The sequence below is a fragment of the Indicator indicator genome, chromosome 3, assembly GCF_027791375.1.
Source record: "Indicator indicator isolate 239-I01 chromosome 3, UM_Iind_1.1, whole genome shotgun sequence".
NCBI lineage: Eukaryota > Metazoa > Chordata > Aves > Piciformes > Indicatoridae > Indicator > Indicator indicator.
Genome location: NC_072012.1, coordinates 1,605,531 through 1,618,599, shown reverse-complemented (window position 1 = coordinate 1,618,599; position 13,069 = coordinate 1,605,531). Strand labels below are relative to the sequence as shown.

At 42.5% G+C, this 13,069-nt stretch overlaps 1 protein-coding gene across 3 annotated transcripts in view; it reads right to left on the bottom strand.

Moving 5' to 3' along the window:
- PPP1R12A (protein phosphatase 1 regulatory subunit 12A) overlaps positions 1-13,069 on the bottom strand; it is a 144,173-nt gene that overhangs the window by 59,712 nt on the left and 71,392 nt on the right. For all 3 annotated transcript variants that reach the window (XM_054399867.1, XM_054399868.1, XM_054399869.1), the window contains exons 3-4: positions 10,619-10,737; positions 74-233 (exon numbers count right to left, since the gene is read on the bottom strand). In XM_054399867.1, coding sequence (XP_054255842.1) covers positions 74-233; positions 10,619-10,737 — 279 coding nt within the window. The remainder of the gene's footprint in view (positions 1-73; positions 234-10,618; positions 10,738-13,069) is intronic.

Here is a 13,069-nt window from a genome sequence, read left to right as displayed (position 1 = left end):
CCTATCAATTCCAAGCAGCATTACCACAGCCACACAAGCAAATATGAAAAGCCTCCATTTAAGCCATACTTACTTTAAGACTTCTGTATAGCCCTTAGCAGCAGCTACATGAAGCGCTGTACCACCAGACTTTGCGTGCCTGACATCATTGATATGACCGCTGTTGAGCCACTGTCTCGCATCTCTTAGCATTATTCGTTCTTCTTCTTTTCGAGCTGCCTCTATATCAACCCCTAATTCAGAGAACAAGGGGGAGAAGACAAAATATTTTAGTTTAAGTACTTCATTCAGTTGTGCAACAAGTGATATACCTTGTTTATGTAAATACAATACAGTAACAGTAAAAATGTGAGTAACATTCATGGTTAGATAGGAATATCTTTTTGAAGATGAATCCCAAGAGCTTAAGGAAGCCCCCATTATTGCATGATATTTTGCATGCATAATGCAGTTTTTTTCCCCAAAAAGGAAAAACAAAACACAAACCCAGCTACTAAAACGTTAGAAACGTCTATCAACACAGTAATAATCATTTAAGTGACTTGCTTAGAAGAGAAAAAAATATATATTTTAGCCTTCTAAGCACCAAAATGCAAGCCTAAGTTTGATATATCTGCAGAAAATAGAAAACCACTGCAATTTTAACAAGGAGATAGCTATAGGAAGAGGAACAGTCTAGCTTCTCATCATTGATGAGAAAAACAAAGCTCCATTTTTTTTCTGACTTCCTAAAGAAATTTTTGGGTTGTCTTCTACCACACTGTGAAACATGCACCTTATATTCAAATAGTCAAACTTTTGGAAATCTTCCTTCATAACTCAGGTGAAAAAAAAAATTAAAATAAAATGTAATAGTACATGCCACCAAAAAATATCATACACTGATGAAAAAGGAAGGACACAATATAACAAGTGTACACATCAGGTTAAACAGATTGAAAACACCCCAGACCCTAAATGGTCAAAGCACAGCATATATTTGCTGTCATGTTTTAGTTACTACCACATGGAGTGGTCTCAAGAACAGAACAGGTAAGGAATGTTACAGAGAACTCTGCACAAGCATTGTTCTGTCTATGCACTGTTCTGATAACCTTTCCTGAGGAAAAAGGATTTAGGAACTGTAGTCAGCCAGAACATAAACTATATCTGAGTTGACCTCTGACACACAATCAGTGGGCCAACCTTCATCAAACTCAGTTTATGTGTATGGTTTGCCTAATCTTGGACACTGGTCTGCAGGGACTTCAGATATGTTTCCCTCTTTTGAATTTCTTGTGGAGTAAAACATTAACTCTGATATCATAAAAAGAAGTGAAATCTAGAAACAGGAACTCATTCAGTAGATAAACACACAAACCTCCACAGTAGTCCTTACAGCCTACAAAACAGAAGTTAAGATGGTTTTAAAAACACTTTCAGAGGTAGACACTCCTTGGCTCAGGTCTAATTCTACCTTCTTTCAGCATTTCCTGCTACAGCTTCATCTGTGCCTGAACTGCCAGCAGACCTGTTTCTATCACATAACTCTCCTACTAATGAAAACACAACCACACAAAGCAGACTGAAACAGGGCTATGCAAGTCTAGAACATCTCCTTTCCAAACAATCCTCACTACCAATACAGACTGGGGGAGGAGGGGATAGAAAGCAGCCCTGAGGAAAAGGACTTGGGGGTGCTGATGGATGAGAAGCTGGACAGGAGCAGGCAGGGTGAGCTTGCAGCACAGAAGGCAAATCACAGCCTGGGCTGCATCCAAAGCAGCATTGCCAGCAGAGCCAGAGAGGTGATTCTGCCACTTTTACTCTGCTCTGCTGAGACCTCCCCTGGAGTACTGTGTGCAGCTCTGGAGCCCTCAGTATAGGAAGGACATGGAGCTGATGGAGAGGGTCCAGAAGAAGGCCATGAAAATGCTCAGGGGGTTGGAACAGCTCTGCTATGAGGACAGGCTGAGGGAGCTGGGGGTGTTCAGCCTGGAGAAGAGGAGGTTCCAGGGAGACCTAAGAGCAGCCTTTGAGTACCTGAAGGGGGCTACAGGAAGGCTGCAGAGAGACTGTTTGCAAAGGGCTGCAGGGACAGGATGAGGGACAATGGCTTCAAACTAGAGCAGAGCAGATTGAGATTGGATGTGAGGAACAAGTTCTTTAGCATGAGGGTGGTGGAACACTGGAAGAGGTTGCCCAGGGAGGTGGTTGAGGCTCCTTCCCTGGAGATATTCAAGGTGAGGCTGGAGGAGGCCCTGGGCAGCCTGATCTAGTTGGGGATGTCCCTGCTGAGTGCAGGGAGGTTGGACTGGATGAGCTTTGGAGGTCCCTTCTGGCCCGGACCATTCTATGACATGGCCAAATCAAAATTTCCTGAAATGCAGAAAGAAGGAATGTAATTATTGCATGCTTTTGGAAACATAACCTATCATTTGTTTGGTTTGCAGTAGCATACAACCACTCTGCAACACAGTTTGCTTCTTTTGTACTCTCCTTTGGTCAATTCAGACTGTAACAGATATTTCCTGTCTATAAATACATTAAAAAACAGACAAAAAAATAATGAAAAGCAAAACAAAACACAAAGAAAGATCAGTCAGAGAAAAGGTTCTGTTCTTTGAGTGAATCTGATAAAACTTCATGCTAGGAATAGATAAAAGGATAAAACTTAGTTACTAAGTATCAAAAAATAACTGAGGTAGGTTATATATATTAAGTGTAGAAAGCAGCTGACCAAATTCCTAGACTCACCCTGAACTGAAACAATCAGTTTGGTGTTGGCTATTTAATAAAAATCAATATAAATATGTTTTATCAGAAATGAACGAAAATCCTTAATCTAGAGGCTAAATCTGCAAGATGCAGGAAGATACATAAAGACTGTTGAATCACTAAGCAGAGGAAAAAGCCAAACTGTTCTTCTTTGAAAGAAGCTGTGGTAAAAATTAAATGCATGAGAGTTCCTAAAACTCTCAAGACAACCCATGATTAAAATCTGGATAGAGATTAAATTTTACCTGGCTAATAAGCTCTGTGAGCCTGACACAAAAAACAGGAGCTTTGAATCAATAATGTGCTGATAATCACAGAATGTTAGAGGTTGGAAGGAACCTCCAGAGACCACCCAGTCCAACTGCCCTGCCAGAGTAGGATTACCCAGGGGAGTCTGCACAGGAATGCATCCAGGTGGGGTTGGAATGTGCCCGGAGAAGGAGACTCCACAACCTCTCTGGGCAGCCTGCTCCAGGGCTCTGTCACCCTCACTGGAAAGAAGTTTCTCCTCCTGTTGAGCTGAAACCTTCTCTGGTCAAGTTTCCTTGGCTTAGTATTGAGCACCACTCAAAAGAGCCTGGCCCCCTCCCCTTGACACCCACCCCTCAGCTCTTGAGAGACATTGATCAGATCCCCTCTCAGCCTTCTCTTCTCCAGACTAAACAGCCCCAGGGCTCTCAGGCTCTCTTCACAGGGGAGATGCTCAAGTCCCCTAAGCATCTTCCTGGCTCTCCCTTGGACTCTCTCCAGCAGGTCTCTGTCTCTCTTGACCTGGCGAGCCCCAAACTGGACACAGGATTGCAGCTGTGGTCTCAGCAGAGCAGAGTAGAGGTGGGGAAGAACCTCCCTAGCCCTGCTGGCCACACTTTTCTTGCTGCACCCCAGGATGCCATTGGCTCTCTTGGCCACAAGGGCACATTACTGTTCCCTGCAGAACTTGCTGTCCACCAGCACTCCAAGGTCTTTCTCTGTGGAGCTGCTTTCCAGCAGGACAGTCTCTAACCTGTCCTGGTGCCTATTGGTATTCCCCCCCAGGTGCAGGACCCTGCACTTGTCCTTATTGAACTTCATGAGGTTTGCCTGCCCCCAGGATGACACAGATCATTCTGATCTGCAGATCAACAGATTCTTGAGTGCTATCACGTACTTGTTAGTTTTGCCTGCAAAACACTACTACACAAATGAACAGGTTATAAATCTGTTAATCATGTTTATGTGCATCCTGGTTTTGCATGCCCAAGTTCTAACTGTGAATTCTTACCAGTAATTGAGTGACCATCTCCACCTGAAGAATTTATGAGTGAAATTGTTTATGTGTGTGGCTGGTCCTTTTGATGTATGTTTGTATACAGGAAGAACAAAGAGCAAGTTCTTCCTAAACCCTGATGTTGAGCTTCCAATGGCTAATGTCTAAGCATACTTTCCAAGTATGCCTAAAGACTCAGAAAATTGTGTCAAAATACTAACACTTTTGCAGAAAGAGAACTGAATATAGACTTCTATCAATATCATAACCGACTGGGTTTCTGAAGCCCAAATAATATATAAGATAAGGCTCCGAGGTGACCTTATTGTGGCCTTCCAGTATCTGAAGGGGGGCTACAAGAAAGCTGGGGAGGGACTTTTTAGGATCTCAGGTAGTTACAGGACTAGGGGGAATGGAACAAAGCTGGAAGTGGGGAGATTCAGGCTGGATGTGGGGAAGAAGTTCTTCCCCATGAGAGTGGTGAGAGCCTGGAATGGGTTGTCCAGGGAGGTGGTTGAGGCCCCATCCCTGGAGGTGTTTAAGGCCAGGCTGGATGAGGCTCTGGCCAGCCTGCTGTAGTGTGAGGTGTCCCTGCCCATGGCAGGGGGGTTGGAACTGGATGATCCTTGTGGTGCCTTCCAACTCTGACTGATTCTATGATTCTATACATCCCCCCTGCCGAAGCAGAGGGGTTGGACCCCATGGTCTCTGGAGGTCTCTTCCAACCTCTAATGTTCTGTGATAATGGCTGCGGAAGACTAATGACTGCATCAATTTCCATCATACTTCACCAGAAGGAAGTACGAGAATTTTGCCAACCTAAACAAAGCATCCTGCAATAACAACTGGCATGAAAATGGGAATCAAACTTTGTGTCATAGAAGAGAAAGCTGCTCCGAGAGGTCAAATACAATTGCCATTATTAACTAGAGAAAACAGAATGTAAACAGCCTTTCATTACACCTTGTACGGCCCTTTCTCCTCGCTTTTGTTTTCCAGACTCTACCAAGACATCAGGGAAAAGGCAAATGCTCATCGCCCGTTTCAAACACTTTCTTCATCCGGCCCATAGATGGCAATGCGCTGCCTCCTAGCCCCGCTTCAGCTGGAGGCTTTGCTCTCACCACCAGTTGCACTGCTTCACCTCCCTGGCAGCACAACAACTTCTTAAATCATTAATAATTTATTGCTAAATGCTTTCTTTTTTATTTATTCCCCACCCACCCCAACCCCCTCCCCGATCAACAAGTGTTATTCAACAGCCCCAAAGAGGTTTGCATGCAGAGCGCCGGTCAGCGATGAAATTCAGCCGTAGTGTAAATGCTGAATCACTGTTTCAGGCCTCCTCAGCCATATAAAGGCATGTTTTATAGATCCTGCATGGGAGATCGACCCACTTCTTACTTCGGGTAGTGAATGTTTATATACAACTGTAATAGTTCACATTTTATCCACATAAACAAAACTGACTTGAGCAAGACACCCCCAAGAGTCTCCTTAGGTTTACCTATAATGAAGAGTGAGGAAAACTTGCCTTTCCTTGGAAAAGAAGTGATCTCTCTGACAACTACTGAATAGCTGCCAGGCTGGAGCATGAACTCCTGATTCACCTCAAGTCACCTATCCCCACTAACTCACCTCACAAGAATGTTTCCTATAATTCAAACTAACTGCTTAGACAGTTAAAAATAATTTTCAGGGGACATCTGATGATAAACAGCTTAAAAAATGGCTTCTAGCCATTACACTCAACCCTACTCAAGACCTGAGGAGAGGCAACATTTAAAATGGGCCAAGACTGGCTGAGACTAAAGCCACATCTCTCAAATCAAGAGAAGCGCAGACAGCAGGTCGAGGGAGAGGATTCTCCCCCTCTGCACAACTCTGGTGAGACCCCTCCTGCAATACTGCATCCAGTTCTGGAGCCCCTATTACAAGAAGGATCTGGAGGTGCTGGAAGGTGTCCAGAGAAGGGCCATGAGGATGAGCAGAGGGCTGGAGCTGCTCTGCTATGGAGACAGACTGAGAGAGTTGGGGCTGTTCAGTCTGGAGAAGAGAAGGCTCCCAGGAGACCTTCTTGTGCCCTTCCAGTATCTGAAGGGGGCTACAAGAAAGCTGGGGAGGGACTTTTGAGGGTGTCAGGGAGTGATAGGACTGAGGTGAATAGAGCAAAACTAGAAATGGAAGATTCAAATTGGATGTTAGGAGGAAATTCTTCCCCATGAGGGTGGTGAGATGCTGGAAGAGGTTGCCCAGGGAGGTGGTGGAGGTTTTGAAGGGCAGACTGGATGTGGCTGTGAGCTACCTGATGTGGTGTGAGGTGTCCCTGCCCATGGCAGGGGGGTTGGAACTGGATGATCCTTGAGGTCCCTTCCAACCCTGACAATTCTATGATTCTAAGTCTGCTAGTTTTCACCAGTGCAGATGAAAACTGTGCTACTGGCAAAAGGCAACTTCGACAACTATCACAGGTTGAAACACTGCAGAGCAGAAACACAGGGAAGCATGTCAAGGAATTGTAACTACTACTACTACTATAAATCAAGATTAAGATTGAAATTGCACCTATACACATGATACTGCCCTATGATAAAGATATCAGCCATATGGAAAAACAACAGAACAGGTCCAAGGAGAAGTTTTGTGTGTAACACACGAAACAGTTAAAACACACAGCATACAAAAAGAGTTCTTCAACACTACTTCAAAATAATTTCCATAAAACTCTTTGTTTTGCTATTTTTGAAGTGTCTGTAACTGTGTCAAAAGACCTTTATACCTTACCTGGGCATGTATGTAATTTTTTTTCTCACAAAGTATAAAAGTAAACTAGGCTTAAAAAGTAAAGCAAATAATCCTGCTGTGAGGATTAGGGTAGAAAAATGCTTTCCCTACTTTCATCGTGTCCCTTACAGGACAGTTAGTGCATTAGTTTAGAATTACTGCATGGTCCATTACATCAACAGGCTCCTGCTATATGCTCAGAACACAGGTGGCCCACACAAGAAGACACAGAAAAAAAGACACCTGAACCAAAGGCCACAATTTGTAAGGGTCAAATATGGAGATGAGAATAAGTAAAGGATAGACACTGGACGGTATTACTCTAAAAGCTCTCTTCTTTCATGTCCAATGCTCCTTACAACAGAACTTGTAAAACAGCACAGGAGGTTCCACCTCAACATGAGGAGGAACTTCTTCACTGTTCACTGCACTGTAACAGGCTGCCCAAAGAGGTTGGGGAGTCTCCTTCTGTAGAGTTTCAAGCCCCATCTGGATGCATTCCTCTGTGACTTGCACTGGATTCTATGGTCCTGCTCTGGTAGGAAGGTTGGACTTCTATTCCAACCCTAACATCCTGTGATCCTGTGCAGGTTAGTCTGGATCACTGACCGTCTCCTCTCTAGACAGATTTTGGAGTCTGCGTGCTAAAGAGGATGAGCAGACACTGAAGATCTTTCATTTTATTAATGCTGTAACTTCCCATAGAGCTGAACTGTGTTGTATTATTTACTTCTATGAATCGACCATCTCCAGAGGCTCCCATTTTTTGGCCTGTAGTTAAACATGTCCTTAGAATATCATTTGATTCCTGTAAAAAGTGTGCATAACTATAAGATGATCATCTGTAGAAGGCTGAACAGTTACACAACTGGAACGTTCTTGGAATTTTTCCCATAAAGACTGCAGGTCTGCGAAAGTAGCAAAAAAGGTGATTTAATATGGTGATGCTTCTCAGATTTCTAACAGAAGCAAACATCAAAATGTCATCACTTACATTTACCTGAAAGCACAGTGAATGTCACTGCTGATGTCAATATGACACTTGGACTGTTGATGTCAATATGTAGGAAGCCACACTCACAGTATTAACTATGCAACACAATAATGAAGCTAATCAATGTAGGAATGAACACATGTGGCAAGGTTGCAAGGCAAGAATGCTGCAGAAAACATCTACTTTCCTTTTGTGTTGCATGCTTTACCTACACAGAGGTAACATTTTTTGGGGCCCAGGTTTGTTCCTTTTCAAACTGAACAGGCTGATCTTCCATGACTGCTAATACTGAGACAGGGCAGATCATTCCCCAGAGCCTGTAGTTGACTTGTGTGACCAAAACTGCAGCACTGCTTTATTTTATATGAGGAGCAATGCTAAAGCTGGAGGGGTAACTGCATTCAGCCACATCTATCGTCAAAGACTGAACTGTCACAACGCAGCAGCATTGGCTCCACAGTAAGATAAACAATTAAGTTCCTCTTCTAGAGCCATTAACTTCCCTGGGCACAACACACACACAATGAGACACTTTCCCAGTGATCATGATAATGGCTAAATAACCAGTATTTACATAACAGTAACTTTACTTGCAAGTTAAGGCTGCCACCAAAAGCACATGATTCAAACATTAGTGCTGAGACAGCTCTATCATGAGTTAGTAAGATACAAGTTCACATTGGGATCCATACCCTTTCTATTCCATTCTAATTCATAAGCATGAAGTATTTCCTATTATTTCACCCCTGCAGGTAAAAGCCCCAAGTTCTGACACCTTCAGATGCAAATTCAGAAGGAGGGATGGCTGCATGCTTTCTGCTCTGCTTCTGTGACACTGCAACTCCTAAGAGGTCTAAAAGCAAAACAAGCTGGGGAAAATACACATATACAAAAGCATTCATGTATGTGTGTCTGTAAATATATATGCATATATATATATGTACACAGAACCCCCACCTCTATACCCATAAACATATATACATATATATTTTAAAATAAAATACTATTTTTTTAAAGTTTTTTTTTGTTTTATTTTAGTTTGTTTTTTTGTTTCTTAGAAGAAACATATAAGTAAGAGGCTTTGGAAGAGTTCTTCCACCAAAATATGTCATTTTACAAACAACTACTAGAGTTAGAATAATACATCAGTGAAGTCAAACACTGCAAAATCAACCTTAAAGAATTTAGGTTGAAGAACAGTCCAGCAACAACTGTCCAGCAAAGACTGACACTACTATTAGGAAAAAAAAAAGAAAATGTTTTCTTTCCAAACTAATTGAAAACCTGTAGCACAGACAAAAAAAATTTAAAAATAAATTCAGAACTACCTAACCTGATGTTCTGTACGTGTTAACTGTTCAAATTGTTAAATCAAAACTGCTTAGGCCACCAAATCATTGAGTCAAAGCCTTTGTCACATCTACAGTCTGCTTCTGTGAATCAGCTAGAGCCAGTGCAGAAGAGGGCAACGAAGCCGGGGGAGGGCCTGGGGAATAAATCTGAAGGAGCTGGGGATGGTTAAGTGTGAAACAGAGGAGGCTGAGGAGAGACCTCATTGCTGGCTACAACTCATTGAAAGGATCTTGTGGAGAGGTTGCTGCTGGTCTCTTCTCACAGGTAGGTAGTGATAGAACAAGAGGGAATGGCCTCAAGCTGTGACTGGGTATGTTTAGACTGGACATTAGAGTGGTCAGGGATTGGAATGTGCTGCCCAGGGAGGTGGTGGAGTCCCCAAGCCTGGATGTGTTTCAAGGTGGTTTGGATGTGGTGCTTGGAGCTATGGCTTAGGGGTGAGCCTTGTAGAGCAGGGTTCTGGGTTGGACTTGGTGATGCTGAGGGTCTTTTCCAACCTGAATGTTTCTGTGATTCTGTGATCAGAAGATAGCTCTTATTTCCCTGCATACTGTATCATCCGTTTTCTTCTTCCCATGTGCTTTGACCATTATACAGGTTTAACCATACAACTTACAACAAGGCAAAGCTGGAAGCAATTACTATTTTACTCTTAAATTGTGCAACTCTTGCCTTAAGGGGGAAATACCGTGCTACAAGGGGAAAAAAAGCCAAGGAGGAAGAAGCCTTTTAAAAGGTATACAGGGGTCTCAGAACAATGGAGATGCAGTCCCCTAGCATGATCTTCCTTCATTATAAAACATAACTCAAACCACATCACTCCAGTTCTTGCACTGGAAGTTGTGATATAGCAGTGCATTTCTATTGGATTCAAGAGGGTCAGTCAACAACAATATCCTTTCCCTTGTGGAATGGAAACTTTGAGAGACCTCTCATTGGAAAACCCATCTGAGGCTTGGAACACAGAAACCAGCAGTGTAAGGAAGGGGTTAAAAAAAAGCAGAGAAAGATCAATCAGTATGCCTTTTTTAAATGCTAGTAATGCCCTTTTTAAAATGCTAGTCTCCTCTAAAGACAGCACTGCCAGGAGTACCAACATTCTGTGAGCAAGGTGCATCAATTTAAAGGGTAGACTTTCAAAGCTTACTGTCAAAACTTGATACCTACCCATTAACATGAATGCTCATCTATATAGTGCTCTCAGAAGAGCACACAAAACAAGGAGGAACTTAAAGGTTCATCATAAGTTTGCAGGCCTAAAACAAGTGCAGTGTAAGATTCCTTATCCAGCACTTCTGATCTTTCTTCACAAGAGGCCAGGCTGAGTAAAAACACCTAGCAGACAGCTTGAGCACTGTACATTGTATTGACAATTGCCTTTAGAAAATAAATTGAGCAACTTAAAAATTCCTAATTCAGTGTGAATTTGCAAAAATATATTTAGTGTCCAATGCACAAACCCATTCTTCTGTATTCAAAATTACCTTGTCTATTTACTTCATTCTGAAGCAGCTCTTCCATTGCCTCCTCTTCAGCAATATGTAATGGAGTGTCTCCTTCACTATTTACAGCCCCTACATGTGCTCCTTGACTAATTAAATACCTGCCCATAGAAAAAAGAAAAACAGAACATAAGCAACACAGTAAAGCTGATGCAACAACAACAAAGTCAGCAGCCACTAGGACATTATATGCAATGGTTATACACATGCACACATACAATTAATATTAGGTATAAATAAAAACATCTCATGACTGTCTGCAACCCCTGAACACCAGTAGGTCTTCTCATTGTAACACTCATTAGTACAAACAGCCCTCTGTCTGCTCTTCGCTTTGCCACAAGGACTCCTGATGTTTTAATACACACTTCCAAGAAAGGAAAGAAGAAAGTGGTTAGATGATGAGCAAAAGTCAATACAGGGTTGGTTACCAGGGGTTGAACCACCAATTCCCATGAGCTCCTTCTATTAAGCCACTCTTGCTAGAGCTTCCAAATTCAGTGGCACATCATGCTTCTACACTTTGCTGGAATCATGACTCCTGGTCTTGGAGGCAGATTTACAAAGTTAAATAAAACCAGAATCATCTCTGCTCCCAAGGATTCATCATGAGGTCTGTTTTAATAGGGCAAAGAGGTGAGGGGAAGAAAGAAAGCAGTACTGTTTAGTCTTGAGAAGAGAAAACTGAGAGGGGATCTGATCAATGTCTATCAATATCTGAGGGGTGGGTGTCAGGAGGAGGGGGCCAGGCTCTTTTGGGTGGTGCACAGGAATAAGCCAAGGAACAATGGGTTCAAACTAGAACATAGAAGATTTCATCTCAAGATGAGGAGAAACTTCTTTACAGTGAGGGTGACAGAGCACTGGAACAGGCTGCCCAGGGGAGTTGTGGAGTCTCCTTCTCTAGAGACTTTCAGAACCCACCTGGATGCATTCCTGTGCAGACTATCCTAGGTGATCCTACTTTGGCAGGGGGGTTGGACACGATGATCTCGAGGTCCCTTCCAACCTCTGATATACTGTGAGACTGTGATACTTTATACCTTTGCAACCCCACTAAGTGTTCGTGTAGAAAAGTACTACTGTTTCAGGAGGCAACAATCCAGACCCTGAGGAATTTACCTCTAAATTTCCAGTTAAGTTGAATGGCCTGACTGCAACAGTAAGTCACAAAAGGACAAAGTTACTTCATTGTATTAAGCCATAAACCTATAGTTATCGAGAACACACAGAATAATGTTGCCTGTTTCTAAGGAGAGAGTGAACAATAATTAAAACCTCAATAGTTATCAGTCTTCAACATTCTGACCATAACATTTCCACTTCCCTAACAAAAATTCAACAATTTCAACCACGACAGGACTCAGTACATTAAGTAAAACATTGCAAACCTACCTCCTGCCTTGCAGTGCTAATTTACACTTTCCATACATTGGAGAAAAAAAAATAATCATCAGAAAGTACTCAGACCTGAAGAACTAGCTATCCATTTGGTAGCAGGTGTATAAAACCAGAAGTGCTTTCTTAACGTCACTATTGCAGAAATGTCAAATTACACAGGAGCCAGTCACAAAATCAATCCAATGCTAATATATCTTGAAGTATTTCTGCTGAAGTACTGCCAATTAACAGTGACAGATTCCACATCTAGGACCATATTTCCCTTATCTTCCCTTATCTTTATTCAGTAACACAGCATCAAGTGCTCTTAAACATTTGTCTTTGGTCTCTTTTCCCAAGTAACTACTGACAGGACAAGAAGGAAAGGGTTTAAGTTGTGACAGAGGAGGTTTAGATTGGACATTAAGAAAAACTTCTTCACTGAGAGAGTGATGAGACACTGGAACAGGCTGCCCAGGGAGGTGGTGGAGTTGCCATCCCTGGAGGTATTCAAGAAGCCATAGATGTGGTGCTTCAGGATATGGTTTAGTGGTCATCGTAGTTGGGTTATGGTTGGGCTCAATCTTGAAGGTCTGTTCCAGCCTCAGTGATTCCAGTGATTTCTATTTTTTAGTGCAAGATTTCAACAATACTTGCTATTAAACCTTTGTATTTATGTTAATAATTTCAAGAGATAAGAACTGACAGATCACAAAATGGGAATTAATTTCCCCAAAGTGTCACCATCTCCTGGGACATGCATCAGCAGTTAGCATCACTAACACCTTGTGCTGCTGCGTGGTGCTGGTTTTATACTGTTCCTCTAAAAAGAGTTCCACTGTGACTCTCATCCCTCTTCCAGATACAAAAGATTCAACTTCTGCAGGAATGAGAAACGGACACAACATTTCTCTGCAACACCAGCTGTACTGCTTTGACAGTGACCCAGCCTTCCAGATAAGGTAAGAGCTATGCAGGCTGTCTGCTGAACAAGCAAAACCAGCAGAGGGCAAAGGAACTTTCTCACAAAGTAAAACGTTGATTCCAAAGCAG